Source organism: Mus caroli, chromosome 9 (genome assembly GCF_900094665.2).
Source record: "Mus caroli chromosome 9, CAROLI_EIJ_v1.1, whole genome shotgun sequence".
NCBI lineage: Eukaryota > Metazoa > Chordata > Mammalia > Rodentia > Muridae > Mus > Mus caroli.
This window is the reverse complement of record NC_034578.1, coordinates 37,048,853-37,075,655: the sequence shown is the minus strand read 5'-3', so window position 1 is coordinate 37,075,655 and position 26,803 is coordinate 37,048,853. Positions and strand designations below refer to the sequence as shown.

Below are 26,803 nucleotides of genomic sequence, written 5' to 3'. Positions count from 1 at the left end.
GGCAGCAAGACTTGAATGTAGATTTTGGTTCTAATAACTTGATGCTAGTACAATTTTCATAAATTTCTATTGAGTTCATGTGAATTCATTTGGAATATATTTTCTTTGCTCTCTTGGTAATTTTGTGGCGGTAAAGTTCAATGATCCCTGGTTATTCCCACATCATTCGCCAGCTTCAACAACCTAGACATTCTGTTTAGCAGATTACAGCGTCTTCCATATAATGCCAAGTCAGCCTTTTTGTCCTTACAATAGCACTGGACTTCACTAATTCTAGAAGCATGCCTTGGCAGAATGAATATACTAGGCCCTAGGGTCAGCAGAAATGCTGTTTCCTCATACGAGGTACTGCCGCTGGCTGGCCCTGATGCTCTTTTGTGGGTTGTGTCCAGACGTGGCAGCTTAAGCATCTATCCAGAAGTCTTAAAAGACACAGCAAGGAAGCCGGGCGTGGTGGCGCACACCTTTAATCCCAGCACTCGGGAGGCAGAGGCAGGCGGATTTCTGAGTTCGAGGCCAGCCTGGTCTACAAAGTGAGTTCCAGGACAGCCAGGGCTATACAGGGAAACCCTGTCTCGAAAAACCAAAAAAAAAAAAAAAAAAAAAAAAAAAAAAAAAAAAAAAAAAAAAAAAAAAAGACACAGCAAGGACCAGAGACCTCTATCAGCATAGGAGACTTTGCAGGGACAATAGCAATAGAAACACCATTTCACCTAACTACATCAGTTTCAAATTTTTCTTCTGGAGAATTGTCTTGACAGATTTGTACTTACTGAAATCAAGCAGGCAAATCAGAGAAAAGCCAATTCCCTTCCCAGTGTGTTCTATAGTCCTTAAGAGATTAGTATGAGCTTCACTATTTTTTGAGTGACATTTCTTATAGGACAAATTCTGCTTACACTTTAGATACATGGTTGAAAATACAAGATTAGTCTCTTGTGAAAACTCCAGGCTTGGCCTATGCTAACAGCTCCAAGGCTTCGCTTAGTGTGGAAGAAACTTTGTCCTTCCAAATCTATTTAGTTATAGCAGGAATGGCCTTCACAGGTTATCAGAAAACTGAAGCTCTAGAAAGTGAACAGGTAAAATGTAAATTGGGGTACTTGGTTGCAAATATTACTTTATTTCTTTCTTTTAAATAAATTTTTTTTTGTCTTCTCACTCCGGCCCCAAGATTTATTGTTTTATTTTATTATATGTAAGTACACTGTAGCTGTCTTCAAACAAACCAGAAGAGGGCATCAGATCTCATTACAGATGGTTGTGAGCCACCACGTGGTTGCTGGGATTTGAACTCAGGACCTCCAGAAGAGCAGCCAGTGCTCTTAACCACTGAGCCATCTCTCCAGCCCACTTTATTTATTTCTTATGTATCTTCACGACAATGATTGACTGGCATTAAAATTTGACTAGTCCATCGTTAAGAGAATTTCCCTATTGGATTAGAGCTGAGAAGATACCTTGCTAAACCACCATATCCCTTTGTGATTGTAAAGTAAAGCAGAAGAAATCAGGCATAGAAGTGTATCTGCCTTCTCATGCTTTAATCCCACATCCTGTGCTCCACTTATGGAGTATCTGTCCTCAGTCCTTTTCAGATGATCAGACATGTAAGGTCATAGAATTTCAGCCTCCTGGGAACACTGAACAGGTGAGAGACCTGTGGGCACCGGGAGATACTACTTTTTAGTTCACAATTACATGAAAATGAACTTACACATGAAAAACCAAGTAACACAAGACACATAAAAATCCCTTTACTCTGATTAATTCTCAGGGTCCCAAGTACTAGGGTTCATAATCTTCCCAGATATTAGAGAACCCAGGCAGGGATACCAAGGACTGGGAGTCAGAATAGTCTCAGCCAGTGGCAGCAGCTGTTTCAGTCTTCCAGACTGGTTTTATATCTTCTCTAGTCTCTCTCAGTCAATTATGATTCTGCACTAGATACAGTGCCTTTCTATGCTAACAAGAGCTTTAGATCCCTTCTCACAAGCCAAATGAAGGAGGACAGGCTTAAACATTATGTGGGAATGGAATGGATTTCACCATGTCTTAATTATGCTTTACTGAGTTCTTCAGCACTCCAGTACTACACCTCTTTTGCAGTAGGCATGTAAGGGACAAACTGACAGTGGCTGAAGAGTAGACAGGAGTATTTAGACAGGGGTGGTACACCCCAAGAGGCTTTTGCTTAGGCCCGCTTTTGTAGCAGTATGTGGCACTTAGTGTCATTCTGACAATGGGGAAAGGAGCAGCCTGTCAAAATCCTTGTGAAGGAGCCTTAAGGATTTGTCCTTCAAAATTCTTCCCCTTTGTCTCCAGCATCAAAGGAAAGTGTACAGTGAAGAGGCGAATTAGTGAGGAACTGTAGCTATCCCGTCAGTGTGGCAAATCTATCAGGACCCAAACCTCCTATCTTGAGTTTAGGGTTTTGTGCTTTAAGGTTTGAGTCCAGTAAGGACAGACCCTTTTAAGTCGGTCGCTTATCAGACCTACGTACTTATCCTTGACCACACTGAAGTTGAGGCTGTCAAGTAGTCTCCAGGATCTAGAGCAGCCTATGTTTCCCAAAATACAGTGACCCAAATTTCCTTAAGTCCCACATCTCCTACACCACACCTATGAGGTAGAGGCAGGAGTATGCCAGTGAAACAGAAGCCTCAACTGAGAAAAGATGAGTCGTTTTGTTTGGTAGTTGGAAGAGGTGATGTAAGGTACGGGCAGGTCAGAGATGCCTCAGAAAAGTTCTTCTCAGGTTGAACACAGAACCCATCCATCTCAGTTGGCGGCAGAATTAAGCTCTCCACATAAGGCCCCTAGCTAGGTCTTGGTCTTTCCTGTGTGGACTCTCTGATGCCGGATTAAGTGATAGCCTCTGCTGAAGCTTTTCCCACAGGTGGCACAGGTAAAAGGCTTTTCCCCAGTGTGTGTTCGTTGATGTCTGACAAGGTGATCCCTCCTGCTAAAGGTTTTACCACATTCATCGCAGCGGCAGTTCCTCACTGAAGCATGGCCTTTCAGGTGCTTGGCAAATGCTGCACTATGGCTGAAGGAGCGGCCACACTCATTGCACAGATGGTGCTCCTCAGACACGTGTGTCTTGCGGTGTGTCAGATACTGCTTCTGCTCACTGAAGTTCTCGCCACAGTTTGCACACACGTAGGGCTTGCCTCCAACATGGATTCTTTGGTGTGTCGTTAACACAGATTTCTGGCTGAAGCTTTTGCTACAGATAGTACAGAAAAAAGGTTTTTCTCCTGTATGTGTCCTCTGGTGCCTGACCAGGTCCGACGTCCAACGGAAATGTTTTCCACAATCATCACAGGTATATGGTTTCTCCACACGGGTAGTTACCTCAGACTGGACCAGAGGGCCATCCACAGTCTTCCGGTTTGGAGGATGTTTATGAGGAGTGTTCATCTTATGGACTTTCTGGTGCCTAGCTAGATGTGAGCTGCGTGTGTAACTTTTCCCACACTCCATACATTTATAGGGTTTTTCTCCTGTGTGAGTTCTTAAGTGCCTAATAAGATGAGAATTACACGTGAAGCTTTTTGCACATAGAGGGCAATGATGCTGCCTCCCTGATTGGGAGTGAACAGGCATAGTTTCCCTAATATTTGTGAAACTATTAACTTTAGAAACATTTGTACCAAATCTTTCATTAAGTCTACTGGTATTATCCTCAATAACTATTTCCCAATCTGGAGTCTGGTGAACTTCTGTGTTTGCCAAAGTAGACTTGTGTGTATCTTGTTGCTCAACACATTCTTCCTCAGCTTCACTCATGTCTCCTATAGAAGGGGCAAGAACAGAAAAAAGAGAAGTAATAATAACAATTTTATCTGTTACACAATGAGAGGATTTTGAATGGGTTTTCTAAGAAATGGAAGGAAGAGTGAAGGAAAGGATAATGGTGGAGGGGTTTGCCTTTTGGAAGGAAGCATTAGTGATGGATGGCATATTAGAAGAACCAGTGAGTGGGCTGTGGGGCAAGTCAATAAAGTAAGACCATAACAAAAAAAAAATCAAATCATGAAAAAGAACCAATGAGAAAGGCCCCGGAGGAAAGAGACACACTGACTAGAGGGAACTGCCCATTGTGGTGGCCAGCCTTGTCTGATACTCCTCACCTGTATAGGTAAAACTCAGGATTTCTGGTTCTGCAGGCTCTTGAGACTCATGGACACCTGGGACCTGAGGCTCTTCTTCTCTAATCTGGGAGGTATCATCTAGTCTGGGAATTGGAAATGCTGCTCAAGAGACGGGAAAAAGAGTACATCATGATTGGCTCAACACTTCCTTGAGTTAAGAGCATCTGTCTGGACTGGTAGACGGCAGAGCCAAGGCCTCTGTTAACTGGTCGGACGTCACTACTCTTCAGCTTGGCGTTGCTCTGTGCTGCCCATCTTGAGCATTTCTAGTGCTTTCACCCGAGCCTCAGTAACTAGACTACTTGCTGTGCTCCTTGCTCTTTCCCCTCTTGTTGAAGGAAGATTATCTTTGTTTTGACTGCTTCAAAACTCATAAGCTTACTTCAAAAGTTAAATATTAAACTCAAAAACAATAACTGTATTTTCTCATTTTCTATTCACTGTTTTTCCAAGCACCTTTCTTTCTTCCTTTCTTTTGGAAGGGTGTCATCTTTGTCAGCTAACTGATCTTTAATCTCACTGTGGGGTAGGCATGCATTAGTGAAAGTTTAGTACATGTAGTTCAAGGTCTCCGATTCCCTATATTCCAACAGGGAAAAGATGTTTGTGGCTAGAATGCCCTGGAAATACATAAAACTCCTTACACAGAGAGACCACAATTCCACAATCTTCTTCCAAGACATATTCTCCATAGAATTCTTTTTGTGTTGGATCCAGATCACTCCATTGATCCTGTGAGAAGCATAGAGCCACATCCTTGAATGTGACCAGTCCCTGCAATGATACAAGGATCCAATCAGGACGTGATGCTTCAGGCATCCTACTGTATTTTGAGGTAGGGTCCATCCAGAGACAAAGGGAATGGGAAGATGCAGAAGGATTTCCATGGGGAGCCTGTTAATGGTGCTGCTTCTGAACCTTCAGCACTTGAGGAAAACACTGGCCTTGCTTCTGCTTCTCCAACCTACTATGTTTCTTCAGGCCAAACTATATTCTTCTTCAGGTTACTTTTAAAATGCAAGATGGGCCTTAAATCATTCAACTCCCTAATTGGTGTTTTAATGGGAGGCCTTGGTAAAAACCATCTTTTCTGAGAATTGTTCCATGGTCAGAACAAGAAAGAATTCTTCCCCCCACTAGACTACAACTCTAAACCACTAGTGAATTCTATCTGCTTTTCTCAGCCCCATAATTTCAGATCAAGAGAGTTAGCTCATAAATATTATCGCAGTCACGCTAGGCACTCTTACAAATGATAAATCTGTTCACTTAACAACTTCAAAGTTGTACTGAATACTGCAAAATGACCCCACTTAGTGCCTATAGTTACTACTTCTGGAGTTGTAGTCTAGCTGAAGAAAAGAACAGTTAGTACCTCTGGCAAATAAAGAGACGATGAAGACTGGAGCTGAAAACAGCTGTTTAATTTTATAGTTTCTTCCCCTATCCTGCATCCCCACAGAAAGAACAGAAAACTTTTACTCTAAGCATGCACACTTACATCCGTTAGTGTTCAGCATATGGCTAACACCCAACAAATCCTCAAATATGTATTTTGAATTAGGATTTACCTGAGAGAGAGCAGTGAGAAGAGCAACCATCTCTGGGTGTCCAGACCCTTGTTCTGTGGGAAAGTCTACATCCTGGGACACTGGAACCTCTAAAAAATAAAAGGAGATCAGCAACATGAAATGCCAGAGGCTGAGCTTCCTCCACTAGAGTGAACACAAAGTGTCCGTAACTACTTACTCTCTCTGCTAAGAGAATCAAGAAGCTGATCTAAGGGGGACAGAATTATCATAACGACCTATAGCTCCACTGGAATGCTGGGAACACTCAAGAATACCACTATTTAACTTGGCCCCTTTGTAGGCAGGTTCCCAACATCAATATTCTGTGCTTTCACACAGAATTAGAATTTGTTCAGCCTTTGTGGTACAAGAGGAACCCCCCCCCCCATTTCTTCTTCACTTTGCCAAAATTTGTCCTTTCTGCTGAGGCTTCTTCCTACCACATTCCGGCAGGGGCAGGTGCTCCTCTTCATGCTGCAAGGTCTCCTGTTCCTGTGTCCCCAGATCTGGGCTTCGGAGTGCTTCCTCATGGGGCTGCTCAGTGGTCAAGGTTTGTGTGGGATCTTGTTGCTCACTGGAGGACTCCGGCTCCAGCCCTAGGTGTAGGGTCTCCTCTGACAGGACTTCCTGGCCCTGAACATGGACGGTTACCTGGGAACAATTTTAACTTCCAGTCATGATGGAGTCAGGAGAAAATTCCTGCTTGTCATCAGGGGTACTTTGGGAGGAACACTCACAAAGGGAACAAGATGAGGAGGGGAAACTCAAGCTGCAAAGGCACACGAAGAACCAGTTATCTTTACAAAGACAAGGCAGGGGACACCCTAGGACTCTTCTACTTTTCCCCTTCTTTCAACCTTTAATCTCATCACCTGGGGCCCTGAGGTTTCCATCTATCCTTCAGGGCTGCTTACTGTTTGCTTTCTCAGATTACCATCCTAGGAAAGGGGTCTTGGGATTAAGGGTCTAGGGGAAACTAGAGGAAGTCTGAATAGTTGCTTTCTAAGGACCCCAAGGTTCAACATCCAAAGAAATTTAAAATCCAATCTTTAGGTGGCACAGGCAGGTGATCCAAAGCCTAGAAAGTCACACTCGCACACATCCATCCCTGCTCCACGGGGCTCATGGATCTAGATGAAACCCAAAAGCAGAACCAGTAAAATTTAAAGGCTAACTTATGGGACCCTCATACTCTCCCCAGATCCAGCCTTGAGGAACGTCCCCCTCCACATCACACAGATCAGGACTCCCCCTCCTCACCCACCGCCTTGGTCTCCTGGGTTGTTTCTGCAAACCCTCCACCAGCGTCACTGCCTCCTCGCCACTCTCGGGCCGCTGGCCTCGCACCCAGCTCTGCAGTTCTCCAGGCAGGACAGTGAGGAACTGTTCCAACACCAGCAGCTCAAGAATCTGCTCCTTTGTTCTCCTCTCTGGCCTCAGCCACTGATGGCAAAGCTCTCGAAGTCTGATGAGAGCTTCTCGAGGGCTCGATGCTTCCTGGTATCGGAAGCGGCGGAAGTTCTGGTGAGAGGTCTCCAGTACAGGATCATCGCCCTGCAAGGCGGACTCGGGCCCGCATGTGAAATCATCCTCCAGTTTCACCATCAGAACTCCTTCTTCTTCCCAAAGATCTTGGTCCTCTGGCTCCAAGGCTGTTGCCATTTCCTGGCTCTTGGGTGTTATCACACCATTTAGCCCTCACACCGGCATTAACGTATTTTAGACCGGGTAGCTCAAGGGGTTCCTCCTAAGGGACCTAGGGTAGAGTAGTAAAGATGAAAGAGAATAGAAGCCTGCAGTTATGCAGAGACAACAGTTCTGACTTAGTAATCCTTTGTATACTTCTGAAATAATTAACTCTCCCCTTTCCCAGTCTCCATAACTGCATGTTGCAATAAAATCAAGTTGGGATAGGCCTGGCAAGGTCCTCTTCCCTCACTTCCTAGGGAAGGTTCCTAGCCCATAAAAAACCAGTACACAGCTCTACTCACAATAGTGTAGCTTTACCTCCTAATGCCTTTCTTCTACTTCCTTCCTGCTCAGTTCTTTAGTTTGGCTCCTTCAATTCCTGTCTGTACGACAGCCAGCACATTGTGAGTTCCCCACAGTCCTTACATGGTTGGGAGAAACGATGCTCATAATGCCTACAAACAATGCCCCATGGGCCATGATTTGTTTCACAGGCATATAGTATGTGTATCTTGAGCCATCAGCAGGGTGGACATATGTTACGCAAGGCTGCATGAAACTAGTATTAACCTTGGTAAAATGGAAACTCTTGGAGATTTTAAGCACTCCGAGGAACAACCGTGAGGAAAGACTAACAGCACCTCCCCAGAAGCCTGCCTTTATCTTGCTAAGTTAACATCTTTACCGGGATGACTCACTGACCCCTAACTGTTCAAAGGACACTCATTTATTCTAGCCTTGTCTGCAAACTTACCTTCTTTCTGCCTCGGCAGGGACCAATTGTAAAGAAAATACTTAGTTTAGTGATTTGTGCATTCAACTTCATGATTTTTTTCTCACTGTTTAAGATTAAAGCAACGCTACCTCTTGAACTTCTCAACCTTTACTCTACTCCCTGCCTGCTACTTCAGGGCAGTCCTCACCACCCTGCCTGAACTACAGTCATGACTTCCTACCTGTGCGCCCTCAGTACTCAACAAGGAGTAAAAGATAATACGTTAGTTGTGAAGCTTTTTCTCACAATCTGATTCAGTATGTCTAGGTAGTTATATCTTTCCAAGGGCTGCTTATCATTCTAATGAGATCCCGATTGGGTAATGTAAAGAGAAGGGGGACCAAAAGTACTTACATCTGCCTGCTATCACTTAGAAGGTATGGGATAGGAGTACAGCCCCATGGCAAGTTTGTTTTTTGTTTTTTTTGTTTTTTTCTGTAAATTTCTCATCAACAGTATGGAGCTGATAATATTTCTGTTAGAGTAAATTTGAGATCACATGTCTTACTGTTTTCTGTGTTCAGAAGGGAGATGGAACTTCAATGTTAACTATTAACTTTCTAAAGTATTTTCTTAATGCTATTACTTGGTATTATAAAAATGTGTTTTAAATGAAAAAAACTGAGGATGCAAAGCTTTTTATAGCCTATCTTACCCATCCCCTGTACCACTGAGGGCCAACCTGGCTTTTCAGGCCTTGCAGCCTTTTGAAGAATATACCTGTGGCACACTCTTTACTGGGTGGCTGTTTCCTTGTGTCACTCCCTTGCTCTGATGCTGTCCTAACCAATTTTCATCTAGATAATGGTAACTGCCTCTGGAGTTGCTCTTCCAAGTCAGCATTCTTTAGTAGGTATGTTTCTCTGCAGCCTCTGGGCCACACATTTCCCAGGAGAGTTATGAATACAGTCCAACAAGCACATTTGTAGATGACATTATTTTTTAGTGCCAAAAGTTTGGACACCCCAATTTACAGTGTTCTCATTGTTGGCTGTCACAGTAAATCTAAATCTGGTCATGTTCTTCCCCTAGTGACGATCATCCAATCATTCCTGCTTTTCTCTTAACTAAGATTCTTTCAGTATATCACACACTAGCTGGCCTTAAGGTAGTTATTCCCTTTGCAATCCTGTATAGCCATGCCCCCCCACCCCCAAATCCTGAACTGGGTGCATACAATCTTTACAAGTGTCCCATGAACTTTAGCTTTGGAATAGCAGTTGTTAAAATTCCTTCCCAAGGGAAAACATAAACCATTTCTATCCTTTGTCTCGAGTTCCTAATAAATAAAGGTATGAGTCCACCAAATTTCACTCTAGGGAACAAAAGAGTTTATTAGGCATCCTTATGGAGTGTAGGTGAGGGTCACTTACAGGATGTGGTCACTCTTCCCCCAAAGAGACACACCTAGAAAGCTTTACCCAAAGGCCACAACTGCACAGATGGAAGCCCTGCTCTCGCCTTCTCTGGTGTGACTGTGTATATTCTGGCTCCCCCTGCAGGGAATTTGCTGAGTTGCCAGTTGTATACTTGGGGTTGGGGATGAACTATTAAAAAAGCGCAGCTGGGTTCCTTGGCAAGGGGGCACAGCTGAATGCTCCAAGATGGAAGTTGGTTGGCTTGGAGAAAAGTCACACATGACTCTTAGTACCTGTGACCTTTAGCTTGGCTAAACTTTACTTATCTTTTAAGACAGCTTAAGTTCATGTCTTCTGAAATTTAATTTGATCCTATTCTCTCTACCCTTACACATGGTTAGAAGTCACCTAAATAGGTTAAAAGCAACCTTGGTCCATCCATTCTGTTTTCTGTCTTATTACAAAGCCACTGCTTATTTTCCTTGAGAAACTTGATGTTAGCAACTGTGATTTTTTTACTCTCCTATTAAAAGAACACAATAAATGCACTTAAGTCCTATGAATCTCTACTCTCATACTTTCTTGCTATCTTAGCACCCATAGCCAGTCTTTCCCCACCTATACTCATACTTTGCTGGGTCATTGATTGAGTCTTGTTAATTCTGTCTAACAAATGTCTTTCAAATCCATCATGTCTTCATCTGCATTAAATGCTCTAGTTCAGTATCTGCCACATTCTGAGTGACTAAAGTCTCAACCCTGGAAAAGTACTGGCCTGTGTCTGGTACTATGTGTCAGCAGAGTGAACCACTGAGTTCAAGTTTTACAAGGGGTCTTGGCTCTGTCCTCCTCCAGACAAGAATGATAGCCAGGCCAGGGATCCCTTATTGATCAGTCATTTTGTTCTGCATTGCAGTTGCCTGTAATAAACTCTCAAGGCTATCACTTGACTCTCACCAGCTGACCCTTGACTGTCATATATAATAATTATATAATCATGTTTTCCAAATTTCTCTTAATCTAAGTTATTTCATTTTATTGTCTTCAATCATTTGTAACATGGCCTCCATGTTTTTGATAGTTATGCAACTATTCTTAAAAATTGTGTGTGGATGTGGGCATGCCACAGTGTACACTGGAGGTCAGAGGACAACTTGCAGCAGATGGTTCTCTGCCTACCAGCTGGGTTCTATGAATCAGGTTACTAAGCTTAGCAGTAAGCACCATTACCCATTAAACCATCTTGCCTAGTTCTATTATTCTTATGGTGTCTTATGCTAAGTTTCTCTACTACTTGGTAGCTTGCATTTTTGTTTTTAATTATGTACTCATCTTTAGTGAAGTTCTATTTATTTATTATTATGGTTGTTGTTTTGTGTTCTGGTAGAATTAAAAATGGTGGTGCATGTCTTTAATCCTAGCACTCGGGAGGCAGAGGCAGGCAGATTTCTGAGTTTGAGGACAGCCTCGTCTACAGAGTGAGTTCCAGGACAGCCAGGGCTATACAGAGAAACCCTGTCTCGGAAAACCAAAAAAAAAAAAAAAAAAAAAAAAAAATCTGAGATTACTAAAACCATTAGTGCTGAGCTAGAACCAAATGAAATTCTTTTTTTTTTTTTTAAAGAAGACTGTGATTTAACGTATGTATAGGTGCTTGAGGAGGCCAGAAGAGTTACAGGTGACTGTGAGCTACCTGATATTTGGTGCTGGGAACACCTCTGTGAGAGCAAGTGTTCTTAACCACTGAATTGTCTTCCAGTCCCCCAAGAGATTTTTGTCACCAAAGAATTTCTCTAACACTCAAAATTCAAGACCAGATCTCTTGGGGCCTCTCTTCTCTACTGTGAGTGCCACTTCCATGAGAGTCATTGCTCAAATTAGTATTTTTGCATATTGTTTCCCTTTACCAAGATTTTCCAAGCTTCTCTATGAACTATCCTAAACCTTCATCTGCCTGGCTCCACTCTTCCATCTGATCTATTCTGAGTTTGCCCCACTGAACCCTCTTAGATGATGAGTAAAAACATGGTCTCCATATCACAGTGTACACTGTGCTGTAAAATGGTTCCTCTAGTAGCAGAATTACTCATGAGACGATAAGAGTCTGAAGGGAGGAGCACACTGTACCCTAATCCAAAGTCTAGCAAGAAAATAGGTACTTGCTTCATAACTGGTGAGGGCAGAGAACATTTACTGAGTCTCTGCCTCTGGGAAGGAGCGTTACCATGCCATATGAATTAGTACTTAGTCATGTGTTCAGCAAAATGTGTGCTGAATAAAGAAAAATGTATTGTTTGTATGGTACATAAACAAGACATTCCCAAGTTTCAAGTGTGATGAAGTCATAAGTAATCTTCAGGCCACATTAGGGATAACTCAAATGTACATAACACATAACTGGGCATTTGAAAAAAAATTTTTTTTTGAGATTTCAATCAGCTTTAATAAACACCAACCAGACATTAAATAATTTAATGTCAATACTCACTATTTACCCAGATATATATCCCTTTATGCTAACATTCACCTTTAAGGCAGATAAACAGAGTTGCTATACAAGGTAACTTAGCTTAATAAAAAGATCACTATTGTGTTAAATGTCTGAGAACCAGATCAGTGAAGTCATCTAGAAATTCCCTTGGTCTCCAAGGAGCATCATGTCCAAAAGGTTCCATAGACTGCGAGTTCTGAAAGAAGGAATCCTGCTTTGAGTGATTTCACTCTTAAAAAAACAAAAAAACAAAAAACCCCCAAAACCAACGCAGCCTTGCCAGGGTGTTTAAATGTTCCACAGTTGATAGTCCTGCTGCTCGCTTTGTATTTACTTTAGCAATTGCAAAAACTCAGGTGGAGGGAAAGCGGTCAGCAACAGTGGCAATGAAGAGGGGAAGGATTCCTTGCACTGGCAGGAGATGGGGTTGGATAGGCATGGCAGCTGGGCAAAGCTATATATACATTAGGTTCAGAAAGAACCATGATCCAGCTCCAGATTCACACACACCAGAACCAACCCCTGTAAAAGGTAAAGTCCTGTAGATAACTACTTTAATGCAGTGAAGTGGCATGAATTAAAATACGCTATGCAAATGTCAAGCATTAATGGAGACAAGCATAACTGGTTCTCACCGCTTACCCTACAGTTCATGGGATGTGCATGGTCACATGCATGATACCTACAATTTGTGGCCTTCCAACTCCATTATCTTTCTTTGGTGTCCTTGGAAAAGTTCCACAGCCAGGTAAAACCCTGGCACAGACCCTGGTGGCTCTGTAGCAAGTTTTTTGGGGTTGGGCTGCTGGCCCCTCTACCCAGTGCTCACTCCCCGTCACCAGGGGCCCTTTCCTAGCCTCCTGAAGTGGGATGGCTCTTGGATACTCATGAGGGAGTCTATAATAACCAGGCTAGGAATAGTAAATGATTCGTTAAGAAGACTCGCCTAGAAAATGTCTGCAAGGACACGTCATAAGATGGGGCAGTCTCATGACCTGGCCTTTTGAGTATGCATTGCTAAGTACATGAGGGATGATTTGGAAGGAGGCAAGGGGAAACTAAGATCTATTTGCCACTCTTGGCTTAGCTTTCTCTGTCCCTTAACTGAAGATGTCACATGACAGAGGTGGCTAACTCAGTTCTCTTAAGCACTGAAAACCAGAAGACATAAAAGAATTATCAATTCTGTACCCTAAAAGACATCTTCTGTAGCTATAGGAAAAGGGTGACTTGCTTTTTTACTGGAAAATAGTCTTCAGACAATTAACTAGCAATTTGGACTTAAATGATTATATTTATTAGACTTAGATATTGTGTGTGTAGTCATTTCCTTTAAGTTGAAACATTCCTGAGATAAGAGTGAAGCTCAAAAAACTTAGGGGGCTAATACAACAAGGCTTAGGATGTCTACAAAACTTACAAAACTCAGGAAGCTCAGTAAGTTGTTAGATCATCAAGCTCAGTTCCCCAGATTACATGAGCAGCAAGCAACTGCTGGGAAGAGCAAACTCCTTGGTGGCACTGCCTTTAAGTAGGGAGGTCCAGGGTGACAGATAGCTTTATGATTTCACCCGTGCTGGGACAGACCTTTTCAGTGATGTAAATGCCTTTGATTCACACATGTTCTTGTAAATAATTCTAAGAAATTCACCAGACCACGAAATCAGGTCTGGATGGAATCATTTCTTTTTGGTATGTCGTCAGCACTTTATTGGGGGGGGGGGAGAGACATTTATTCACATGCCCATTCAAAAGGCATGCAACACAACTAGCAAGGACACAGAATCTGAAAGCTTCAAAGATGAGTTGGGGAGGAGCAGCTGCACAGTGACAATGACAGGTTGAGGCATGCACTAACACTGATCGGAGACCAGAGCACTTACAGAGGCAATTCCAATGTTGACGGCCTTTCTGCATGTGCCAGAGGACAGTGTGCTTCCTTTCATGTTTCCACTAATGGGTGATAAGACATGCCACCCAAGGTAAAGCCACTGAGAATCGAGTGTCCTTTGAGGGAATGCTAAGTTTACCATCTTATCTACATGCTATGAGGTGGCATGCTTCTCCAGGGAACTGGGCCTATCAGGTGACTTTTGGGGGCATTCCCAATAATGCTAATAAATTTGAGAATGTACGCCAATCCTGAAAGTACAATACATGGGCTATGGCCATAAGCAGGCTATAGCAACAATTTTGGCCACTGTTGTGAGTGAAAAGTCACAGCTGAGCTCAGCTGTCTGTCTGGAAAGCACTTGTCCATGTAAGAGGAATTCTGATATGAAAAAAGACACATGGATGCTATCCTCTGATTTGATAGAAGGTGCAAAAAGCAAGCAAGCAAGCAAGCAAACAAACAAACAAACAAAAACCTGGTAAGATAAGATGAGGTGTTGCGCTGTCATTTCCTGCATTTGGCAGGTGCAAGGAAGACAATACAAATTAGACCCCTGCTAAAAAGCACTCCACTCCACCCCCCAACCCCCGACTAAAAAACTGGAATCCCACTGGGAAAATAAGTGAGTGAAGAGGGCAAAAGTAAGTCAGAAGTAAAGGAACATACCCCTCAATTTTAACCTCTAATAAAGAGGGAAATTCATGATTCAGTATGAGGTGTTGCGGTGGCTAGTGGCCCAATACCTAAGTGAATGCTCTATGCATGACAAGTTTTAACTGAGCAGATATTAAAACAAAGAATGAGATAGTCCCTCATAGCCTGATTCACAAGGCTATGCGACATGAGTACAGATGGGCAGTGCAAGTATCAAAGTAGAGAACCAGAAACGTAGTACTTACTATGCCTCCTTGAGACAGAGTATATATAACCTAAAGCAATGAGAAAAACCAGTCTCTGAAGTTGTTGAGTGAATTCCAGTGTTAGGAGTGATTAGCTTCCCTGCTCACCTCCTACCCCGCTTCCCTATAAGCTATTGACACTGCTGTTGGTTTTACATTAGAGACAAATGGTAAGACTATTACTGAAGACACTGCATACTTTGTCTATGGAACAGGAGAAATCAGTCTGGGACTGAGCTGGAAGGTTCTCACCTGCTGGTTCCGGCTTTCATAGTGCCAGAAGGAAGGTACTATGCAGTCTACTGTGAGAGAAATGTCACCAACACTCCTGCTCTATAAATTCTATGTACTACTACTATGAACATATAGCTGTTACAACCATTACATATGCAGCCAATTGCTTTCTGCTTAGATTTAATGATTATTCTACAAGAGGGCTGATATCTACTTCTGTTCAAAAATTTGTGGCTACAGAGAGCAGGAAGACCAAGGGTTAAGAAATTAACTACTAACCCCATTAAAAATGGGGTACAGAGCTAAACAAAGAATTCTCAATGAGGAATACTGAATGGCTGAGAAGCACCTGAAAAAAATGTTCAACATCCTTAATCATCAGGGAAATGCAAATCAAAACAACCCTGAGATTCCACCTCACACCAGTCAGAATGGTTAANATCAAAAATTCAGGTGACAGCAGATGCTGGCCAGGATGTGGAGAAAGAGGAACACTCCTCCATTGCTGGTGGGATTGCAAGCTGGTACAAACTCTCTGGAAATCAGTCTGGCGGTCCCTCAGAAAATTGGACATAGTACTACCGGAGGATCATGCAATACCTCTCCTGGGCATATACACAGAAGAAGTTCCAACTTGTAATAAGGACACGTGCTCCACTATGTTCATAGCAGCCTTATTTATAATAGCCAGAAGCTGGAAAGAATCCAGATGTTCCTCAACAGAGGAATGGATACAGAAAATGTGGTACATTTACATAATGGAGTACTACTCAGCTATTAAAAACAATGAATTCATGAAATTCTTAGGCAAATGGATGGATTGGAGGATATCATCCTGAGTGAAGTAACCTAATCACAAAAGAACACACGTGTTATGCACTCCCTGATAAGCGGATATTAGCCCAGAAACTTAGAATACCCATGATATAATTTGCAAAACACAGGAAACTCAAGAAGAAGGAAGACCAAAGTGTGGATACTTCGTTCCTTCTTAGAATGGGGAGCAAAATACCCATGGAAGGAGTTACAGAGACAAAGTTTGGAGCTGAGATGGAAGGAAGGATCATCCAGAGACTGCCCCACCTGGGGATCTATCCCATAAACAACCACCAAACACAGACACTATTGCATTCGCCAGCAAGATTTTGCTGACAGGACCCTGATATAGCTGTCTCTTGTGAGGCTATGCCAGTGCTTGGCAAATACAGAAGTGGATGCTCACAGTCATCTATTGGATGGAACATAAGGCCCCCAATGAAGGAGCTAGAGAAAGTATCCAAAGAGCTAAAGGGGTCTGTAACCCTATAGGTGGAACAATATGAACTAACCAGTAACCCCCAGAGCTTGTGTCTCTAGTTGCACATGTAACAGAGGATGGCCTAGTAGGCCATCAATGGGAGGAGAGGCCCTTGGTCTTGTGAAGATTATATGCCCCAGTGCAGGGAAATGCCAGGGTCAGGAAGCAGGAATGGGTGAGTTGAGCAGGGCAGGGGGAGGGTATAGGGGACTTTCGGGATAGTATTTGAAATGTAAATGAAGAAAATATCTAATAAAAGAAAAAGAAAAAAAAAGAAACAAACTACTGTTTCTGTTTTAATATATCAATGTGATGCACCTACCTGTCCTTGAAACAGTTGTTTATATTCACAGATTTCTGCCGTCATCAGTCTCTAATATGGAAGAAAAGGCTGTCCCTCCAAATGGGTATTGCAAAACTGAAGAGACTGATACAATCTGTCAAGCTCCTGAGGATAAGTGACTGGTCCCTATGCTCAGGTAGGAATGGAAGAAAATACCCACCCATCTTTTTTACCCCGTCCAAGGGTCAGGGAACATCTTGGAAGATAGAGTGGAAAGAACATAAGAGCCACAGGAGTGAATGCCATGTAGCTATTTCCTTCCAAATAAGACATTCCCCTTTGGAAAGGCAGAGGGTGTGGTTCCTAAGCCTCATAAGTTAATGACTCAAAAAGGTCACTGACTTAGCAAGCTCATACACGATTCATGAGCCCCCTCTTCTGATACAAACAGGAAGCAACTGGTGGTGAAGAGTCTGGTGGAGCCACCTTGAGACTGAACAGGGAACTATGGGCACATAGCTACAAGAGTTGGAGTGAACGTTTTGGTGCCGTAGTTACCTTTGTGCCTCTGAGTAGCCCTTTACTCAAAGCTGTTACTAATGAACTCAGTGACTGACCAACCTGGGTAGAAGAATTTCTTTGATCTGTCATTTATGTCTTGTCTTGTAGGGATAGTTGGTCACATCTCTCCAGGAAAAGTCACAAAATTTAAGTGACAAATGTAGCCTCATAGTCTGGGACTGTGAAAACAACTGCTTACTGGAGCTTACTAGGGCCTTCAAGCTGTTCTAGAATTAAAATTAAAAACAAAAAACCAAACTCTTGACTGTTCTCTTCCAATGCTGCTGTGCCACAAAAGGATGTAACAATATGGCCATTCCACTCGCCAAATTCTTGACCTTATTTCAACTGCTATGTATACAGATGCACACCACTGCTCCATGTAATGGTAACATGGCTTTGGAATTTTGAGTATGTATCTCTACTCTCATAAGCCACATAGCACAATTTCTCTAACTCTCAGCCTTACCCTTGAAAGGTGGTTAACATGCCTATCTCACATGCTTATTTTATGGAGTAGATGATATAATTTATATAAATCTCTTGGCATAGAATATGGCACAGGGTAGATGTTCAATATGGCTCATTATTTTCTGCTTCAAGCTCCTTTAAGTTCTTTTGAGAAATCAAGACTTAAAAAATAAGCATACAGTCTATTTTATTCCTTCATAATTACAAAAGAAAAATGAGGGAAAGGGTTGGTCTGTTTATTGTCATATCGCAAATGAAGTGTTAAACTCAAACCAAAAAGCAAACAGGCCTTGCTCTGGAGGCACTGTAAACTGAATTAAGGAAGTTGTTGAACACAGATGGGACAGAACCTTGGTGATAGAGTCTTTAGCTGAAGATGGAATCAGTAAGGCTTCTACTTACCCAAGGCAAAGACCCTTCCCTTTGTGCAGTTGGCAGGATGCATGTGACTCATAGCCATGAATATGTCAAGTCTTGTGAAAGCTCAACCCGGAAGGCAAAGAAAGTGAAAGCGATGCATTCCCTGGCTTTTGTCCTTCTAGCATGTCATGATCAGTGTGCCTTAAACCATGCTGAAACTGGTTTAATTCCGAAGTCCTGGGATGGAGTCCAGAACTCTGCATTTTAGGCAAGTGCTCTACCACTGGGCTACAGCCCCGCCTGGAGAAATGTTTTGTTTTGCCACTTTTTCTCTCATAAAAGTCATATTTGAGAACCAGGAATATTGGCTCAAAGCTTATTACAATAGCTTTTAAGAAACAGAAAGAGGAATGGAAAATGAGAAGATAGGAAGAAGAGGAGAGGTCAAATAGGCAGTGGCTGGTACAAGATGGTCAGGTGGCCAGAGGCTTAATTATCTTCTACTCTGAAATTTGACTGCCTTTATAGTCAACATCAAGGTTTAAGGTGGATTAAAAAATGTCATTGACAATATGGTAAATTGAAAATTAATAATGTTTCCTTATACACACAGATGTGCGTAGCAATGGTAAAGAGACAGAAGGCTCACATCCTGTACCCTGCTCTACTTTGTAAGGTGTGGCATCCTGGACCAGTTGTATCAATCGGCTCATTTTGAAGGGGATGACTTTTCTATCTAAAGGCAAAGAGGTGGATCATCCTTTGAGAAGCTTTCCAGATTTTAGGATGCTAAGGAGGGGCTTCAAGAGGAACAGAGACAAACTCTTTGTTTACTGTTTGATTCACAATGGGTCAGTGAGGGATAATGAAGGAGGCTTATTTAAGAACTGAGATAATACATATTTTAAGAGAAAAGCCTGCATATCTGGCCATCATGACCACGTTCATTAACCTCCACATGAAGTGAATCATCCTACATTTAGTGGGTAGTACCCAGGATTAGTTACTGACTTAAATAATGTGCGTCAATCTTTAAATACAAATTTAAGGCAAAATGCCACAAATTAATCTGAAGCTGAAAAGGTAAGGGACATAACACTTGACACCCACCAGGAAGAAAACAGCATTTATTATTTGGCAGCCAAAGTTATGCAGATATATTAAAATTCCCACAACAAATACAGGCAACAATAATCTCACAACAGAGAAAGGTTCACTTAATAGAAAAAGGATAAATAAGAAGATAGTAGCGGGACTCCAGGAGTGGATGTAGGTAACTCAGGCAAGTTACTGTCTATGTGTATACAATCAATACATCCTGGCTACCGAGTGCTCTATGCTAGGTGATTTCCTTCTGGCTTGGACTGAGGCTCTCTTGCATATATATATGACAAAGGTTGGGATCTCTGTGGTTTGACCTAGCAGAATCTGAGAGCACAGAGGAAATCCCAGCAGTCATTCCTCGTGGGTAGTTTAGTGTCTGTTTTCCTTGGGAAGCTGGAACCCCTAAGCAAGGATATGTTCCTAGACCTGTATCATTCTTCCAGGTAGTTTGAGGGAGAGAAGCTCAATAAATACACGCCTCAACAGAAGTACTGTAATTAGTGGGTGCCAGCGCTCCTAGGTGATAAGTCTTTCATGCAGACAGCTGTAGGAATTGGGTATTAAGCATTCTAAGCTCTTTGGGGAATTTATCAATCAAGTCTACCTTGCTTTACTGTTCAATAGAGACAGACTGCTTTAGTATCAATGGTGAGAAACTTTGAGGGGAGAATTGCACAGATTTGATTCAGTTCATAAGCATACACTGAATATTATATCTCCTAATATTCCAAGTGCTGAGCAGAGCGGGGAAGAAGCCGTGATGAAGTTGATCGGGGAACAGCAGGGACTTTAGCACTATCAGGAATTCACATCGAAATAAGATCTGACCTGTGATCAGCATGGGAAGCTCTTTATCAAGGGAATCAAGAAAACCAAGGGAGCTGGTTGCAAGCCTTTACTCTCAGCACTCAAGAGGCAGACGCAGGCGGGACACCGTGAGTTCTAGGCCAGCCTAGTCTATACAGTGAGTTCCAGGACAGCCAAAGCTATATATAGAGAGACACTGTCCTAAAACAAACAAACAAGCAAGCAAGCAACCAAACCAAACCAGAAAGCAACCCTCATCAGTCAGTATTTCATCTTAACATGCCACAAAAGATGATAGAGCACTTGGCTTTCTGTCTTAAAAGCATGCAATTTCATAAATAACTCACACTCGAATGGTAAGATCACCCATCAAAGATTAGTCAACAGTACTAGTATTTGCAAGTCTTAGTCCTCAAACCTCTGTAAGGCAGGTACCACGAGGGAGGTCTGGCCAAAACTAGTGTTTCTCAAAGTGATCAATACAGAACCCAGAGCACCACTTCAGTCTTACATGCAGATTCATGTGTGTTAAACTCCATACCCACTATCTGGGCAAAGGAAGTAAATTTGAGGTTTCATGCAGAAAAGCACAAACTTATCCAGCGACGCCGACTTTCAGGCAGGAAAGGAAGAAGTCTAGGGTTGTTTTATGCCTGTGTCGAGTGGTATAGTCACCACACCTGTATATTCTGAAATGACAGGAGTCCCTCAATAGTGATGCAGGTCTTGCAGTGGCCTTGGAATGACTGTCTCCTGCAATTATACAGGAAGAATGCAAAGGGTGTGTACATAGGAGACAGGAGGAAAGGTCAGCAGCTGTCTTAGAAGAAAAATGTACTGCCTTCCTCCTAACCCTTTTATGTTAGGCAGCAATGGCAGAAAGTGACTCAAGACTGATAGCCCCCAAATATCCCACTGTCACTTGCTTCTCCCAACAAGCTTCTCCCAGCCATCCTGACACCTCATTGAAACTCATTGAAACTGTTTTCTGGATTAAGGTCCATGGGGCTGCTTCAAAGAAAAAGCTGCACAGAGAGATGCCTTGTGACTTCGTTGCCCCAAGCTTTCTCTACTGCCTTTCACCTGTAGACTATGGACAGGATAACCTGACAGCAAAACCCTAGATGTGGCACTCCTACCCATGACCAAGGCAGTTCAAGATCAGCTGGACCTAGAGATCTCCCTTTGGGGGAGTTCACCACAGAGAAAAGACAGCGCTATCCATGTGTAGAATACGAGACAGCCACAGCCCAGGGGAAAGAAAGTGTGTGAGAGGACCAGGTCGGCCATGGAATAAAACACTAGCAAACTTTCAGTCCACTATGGAAAGTCCCGCAGACGGTGAGATGAGCTGGAGAAGAGGTCCCCGAACTGGCTGTCAGGGGTAGGAAGAGAGAAGTTCAGACAGTGCAGACAGTAGCCTCTAGCTCTACAGGGAAGTTCTGAGCCTGTCACTAAGCCAGGTGAGAGCCACACGCTAGGTGGCCAAGGACTGGCAAGGATCACAGGTGATAAGATCGCATGTGAAGGGGGCGGGGTTCGCTGGGAAGGAGGGAAGGCAAAACCTGCAGGGAGGGTTCTGGAGCAATGTGCGATGCAGAGTGAAAAGTCTGATGAGAGGGGAAGGTGGGCGTCAAAGGGTCTAGACTACACCCCACTGGCTTCTAGGGCACTGGACCGATTGGTATGGACGCAATCCGAGGGGCACAGTGCATGTCCGCAGGCCCCCGGAGAGGGCGGAAGGAGGTGGCTGGGCAGAGAAGCCTGGAGTGCCACCCTTGTCTCCGGACGTCCCGGCTCTGGCCGCGAGGAGGTGACATGGTTACAACGCCCAGGCCGCGGGGACCCCGCTGCCACCCCTTCCCTGGCAGGCGCTGTTCCCCGGCGCCGGGGGGGCGGGGTCTGCTGCCCCTCCCAGTGCTCCCGTCCTTCCCTCCCCGCCCGCTGCGGTGCCCGCTCGCCGGCCAGGTCCCCGACACTCACGTCTCCCGCTGCTCCGGCGGCTCCTCCCCTGCCCGGTGCTCCCCCACCCACTCCCGGCCGAAAGAGCCGAGCGGGATCCGAGTCGCGCGGGGCCCAGCGGGTCGGAACACGTGGGTCCTCTGCGCCCGGAACCGGAAGCGACCACTCGCCCCACCTCCAAGCGGTGCTGGAGCCTGTCTAGGCTGTAGGAGGTTTGGTCCACTCGTTGTGTTCCTGTTGGTCGAAGCCTGGGGCTCCTCCAGTGAGACCCATGCCGGGAAGCATTCCCTGGACTGCTGCCCTCTATGGCCAGTCCCCTTTGCGGCAAATCCATCATCTTCCTAGGCGTGGTATTCATTGTCCACTTCCTACAGGGTTTTGTTTTCATCTTTCATGTTGGTTTTGGTATCTACATCTCCACAAGAGAATCCCCTCCTTCCCACGCAGTTTTCTTTTCCTTTAAGCATGGAAGAATAAAAAAAGAAAGGTTGAGATTTGAATGCTGGCTCCTTCATGCACAGCTGTTGCCGAGCCGCCAGAACATCTGCCTGTCAACTCTGTCCGTCTTGAAAAAACACAAACTGTTGGTCTTAGAACTAAAAACTGGAATGTAGACGGAAGCTCAGTAAGAAAATGGTGGTGTTCTCTATTAACCTTTGTGTGCTATTTTGGTGCCTCTTTGCCACTGTCATCCCTGATCCAAGTTGTTCGTTTTTGTCTTTGTCCCTAACACTTCTATAGTCCATTTTGCCCTGAATGTCACATGGTGACATGTGCAAGTCTTCTCCTTTCACCCATTTCTTGAAAACCGTTTCTGTTCATGGGACAAGCTGCTCAAGACTGCTTAGCATACTTTGAACTGGACATGTTCATTGCTTTTGCTAGAGAGGCAGTTATGTTCTGCAGAGGGTGTTACAACACCCTTGATCAAGGCTCTGTTGAAGCCCCAATGGGAAGACTGTTTTCCTTTGGTCAAAGGAGTGGAGTCTACCTCTAGCCTGGCTGAAGACCGGGCAATCATGAGAATTAATCCAGTTTTGCCCAGCCAATCACCTGACCACCCCACCAGAATGCAAGTTCACTTAATACCATGGTAAAAGACATGGGAGTTGGTAAAGGTAGCCCTTTAATGAGATAGATAATGTACTTTTTCAGAAACCTGATTCTGTTCAGTTCAGGCAGAGTCAGTGCCAGGATGGGCAGATCTGTCTGCCCTTCTGAGTCCTGACTCAGGTATACTCCCCCCACCTTCATTTTTTAAAAATCTTTATCTGAGGACACTGGACAGAGCCAAAGTATGCTTTTTCTGTTACTTGGAGCCTTTCCATTATTTTCTGAAGTATCCCTCCCTCTGCTGCACTATGTGAATGCTTACAATGACAGGTTTGCTTTCTTCCTCTTGTCCATTTTCCTTTTCTAGGCAGGGTCTGAAACTGAAATTAGTCTTCTTAGTCCATTTTAAAATTCTATCGTTAATGGGGCTAAGTACCCAGAGAAGGGTACTAAGTAATGAAGGTTTAGTATGAGAATTTGCTCCTCCAATTATGGAGGCTGAGACGATGGTGCAGGATCTGTGTGAACTGCAGAATGGAGAACTGAGAAACTGGTGGCGACATCCAGTCCCAGAACAGATAGGTGAAGGTGGGGTGTCGCTGTAAACCCGGCATCAGTAGGTTTCAGGATCAGGTTCTTGGTATATCAGGATGAAACAATGCCTTGCCTCAAAAGAGGGTATTTTGCTCTCTCCTGCCTTTCTCTTCTATTCAGCTCTCAACAGATTGACTGAAACCCACTGATTCAAGTGCTAATAACTTCCACACTCAAACACATGGCAAGGGTGTGTAAGGGACACAGATTTTGTCCAGTTATCTGGGCAACCCTTGGCCTGGTGAAATAGACACAGACTTTTCCTGGATCATGTTTGGTCCTTTGTTCTCTTCCTTTCATCACTGTTACTTTATTCTCTGTAGATTGTTAAAGATGACTCCATTTTCTTATCCAAGGCAATTTCCACTATTTTCTAGATGGCTTTGGGTAAAATCCATGGAATTATCAATTCCAGTGTAGATCTGTTTTTTTTTTTTTTTAGTGAACATAAGGTATAGCAATTGAGATAATAACACTTTCCTCATACAGCCTGTTTTTGAGTGTGTGTGTGTGTTCAATTTAATACCAAAAGGAATGTACAATAATCCTTTTAAAATGTTGAGTTTTGATGGGCTTTAGATGGTAGCCTTCATCATTGGGAAAGGGCGGATGTAATACTCATCTCTACAAGCTGACTCGCTGGCATCATCATTAGAGTTTTGACAGATATCTTGCCCAAGTGTGTGTTTGCTTCTTAGGGGCTCTGCATGCTAAATCTGCAAGTGAGCCTTCACAGTCATGAACTTCACAGAAACCAGAAATGGAATTCTCCAACAAGGCTTTCAGTGATATTAGCTCGGAGGCATCTTGTGTTTGTGCCTGTTCTACTGGGACTAAATTCTAGAAACTGAAATAATCCACAAAATAGGAATCAGATTTTTTTTTTTTTACAAGATGCCCTTGAGTTTTTATACTACCTGGGAATGAGTCCCCTTCATCTTGCCTAAAATTGTGTATCGTGTCAAGGTAGAGGGGGCCTTATTAACAACTGATCAAACAGAAAGCGGGTTCATTTCATACATTTTTTGAAAGACTATCAGCATTGACAAGGAGACTCCAGTGCATTTCTCTTACAGTAACGCAACAGGGCTGAGAAAACAGGCATGGGATGCTTTGTGTGTGGGGCAGCAAGATACAGCTATTGATAGTGTCTCAGTGGTAAAACAGAATTCCTATGAGATTACAGATGACTTTGCTAAGCCTTACTGGTCAGCACAGAAAGGAATGTCTGTAAAGACAGTCTCCCACGAGAGCTTATCTCCCTTGGGCCAGCACTTTCAGGAAGGAGAGTCCTGCAGCCCCCTATGGCTGTAACAGCTTCCTCATTCCTAGCCCCTTACTCTGCCCCTATAAACAGTCAAAGCCAGCTTGTTTTTCTTGGCAAATCCCAAGTTTCCCTTGGGAGAGAGGCTGCCCCTCACTATGTATGCTAATAAACACAGCCCTGTTTATTGAAATCCAGACTTCCTGTCTCTTCCTGCTGCTGCATAAATCTAACAGTTATCAATAAACGAGGGAAACAGGATTCTTCACACACTTTAAAAACTTACTGACATTTGTCTGACTTTGCTCTTTTCCCTTTAGCTTGTAATTAAGCAAGTCCTGAGTTCTGCCGCATGTATCTTAGAGAATCTTAAGATGATTTGGCTGAAGATTTCAGAGACATTTTCTTCTTTAAGGAGAAATTCCAGTTCATTTATGTATAACACATATACATTCATTTTAGATAATTTAATGGGGACCTTACCTACCAGTTTGCTTTTTTAGCTCTGTCTTTGGATAACGCTGTTCTAGAATTTCTGATATTTAGGGGGACACCTTTGTCGAACTCTTCTACAGGTTTGCCTCACTGTCAGCCCTTGCATTAGCGTCTGCATTCGGCTCCTTTTGATGTACTGAAGGTTTCACTTTGCATGATGCCTGTTTGCACAAGTAATGGCCTTTCTGAGGGCCCCCTTCACCTCTTTGTTTCTAATGGTATAAATAAAGGGATTAAGAAGGGGTGTGAGGATAGTGTTTAGCACAGACACCACCTTATTAATCTTAAAGGAGGAGTGTGCCGTGGGTCTCAGGTACATAAACAAGACAGCTCCGTAGAGCAGAGAGACTACTGTCAGGTGAGAGGCACAAGTAGAAAAAGCCTTTTGGCGGCCAGTGGCTGAAGGGATCCGTAGGATGGTGGATAAGATGTAGATGTAAGAAATGATGGTGAAGAGGAGTGACCCTGGGATCACAAGGATCGTTGCCAGGAGACCCAGTAGTTCCAATATGCTGGTGTCCGCACAGGCAGCTTTCAAGATGGGACCCACGTCACAGTAGAAATGGTTGATGACGTTGTTGCCACAGAATGGCAACTGTACAATCAGCATTGTCTGACAAAAGACAATGGTGAAGCCTGCTAGCCAGGAGCTGAGGGCCAGCTGTAGGCAGAGATTGCTAGTCATAATGGTGGGGTAACGGAGGGGCTTACAGATGGCCAGGTAGCGGTCAAAAGACATGCTGCCCAGAATCAAGAACTCAGTGGTACCCAGGAAGAAGTGGAAGAAGGCCTGCAGCAGGCAGCAGGCAGTACAGATGACTGTTTTTGATACTACAAAGGTTTCTAGTAATTTTGGAATGACAGTGGTGGTATACCAGATCTCTAGGAAGGCTAAGTTGCAAAGGAAAAAGTACATTGGAGTTTGAAGTCTGGGCTCAACCCAGACAATGACAATAATGAGTCCATTGCCCGAAAGGGTTAATATATAGATGAGAAAGATCACTATGAAGAGAAGGGCTTCTGAGCCTTGGATGCCAGGGAAACCTAGGAGGATGAACTCAGTGATTGCAGTGCCATTTCTCATGTCGTTTGATCTCCTAAGAAGACAGCAAGGATGTCGTTCTTAGAATATGACGACGATGATGATGATGATAATGATGATGGTGATTCTAGTCAAGAGATATTTGTTGTTTGTTTACATTTTAGATGTATCTATTATGAATAACAAAAAATTGGATTTTAAAAATAGTTGGCTATTCACTGCCATTCATTCATTCATTCATTCATTCACTTATTCATTTATTTAATCAGTGGTGCTGATAATGTACCTCAGGGCTTTATGCATGCTAGACAAACCCTTTACCATGAAGTCACAGCTTCAGCCTGCTTAATTTCTTTCTTTCTTTCTTTCTTTCTTTCTTTCTTTCTTTCTTTCTTTCTTTCTTTCTTTCTTTCTTTCTTCCTTCCTTCCTTCCTTCCTTCCT

General features: G+C 43.4%; 2 protein-coding genes across 3 annotated transcripts; both read right to left on the bottom strand.

Annotated features, from left to right (window-relative positions):
* Positions 1–1,105: 1,105 nt before the first annotated feature.
* Znf202 (zinc finger protein 202) lies at positions 1,106–22,056 on the bottom strand. 2 transcript variants are annotated; one of them, XM_021172300.2, is made up of 7 exons: positions 21,935–22,056; positions 6,989–7,484; positions 6,169–6,379; positions 5,729–5,817; positions 4,802–4,931; positions 4,137–4,256; positions 1,526–3,797 (listed from the first exon to the last, which is right to left on the bottom strand). In XM_021172300.2, exons 2-7 carry the CDS (start codon positions 7,388–7,390, stop codon positions 2,824–2,826), a joined length of 1,926 nt encoding a protein of 641 aa, XP_021027959.1. In that variant the 5' UTR covers positions 7,391–7,484; positions 21,935–22,056; the 3' UTR covers positions 1,526–2,823. The 2 variants fall into 2 exon arrangements, with proteins under 2 accessions (XP_029337933.1, XP_021027959.1); XM_029482073.1 differs by lacking the exon at positions 4,137–4,256 and having other exon boundaries at positions 1,106–3,797.
* A 3,375-nt stretch (positions 22,057–25,431) lies between these two features.
* On the bottom strand, positions 25,432–26,435 carry LOC110302632 (olfactory receptor 6X1). Its single transcript, XM_021173433.1, has one exon. The coding sequence runs from the start codon at positions 26,401–26,403 to the stop codon at positions 25,465–25,467; it is 939 nt and encodes a 312-aa protein (XP_021029092.1). The 5' UTR covers positions 26,404–26,435; the 3' UTR covers positions 25,432–25,464.
* Positions 26,436–26,803: the final 368 nt, after the last annotated feature.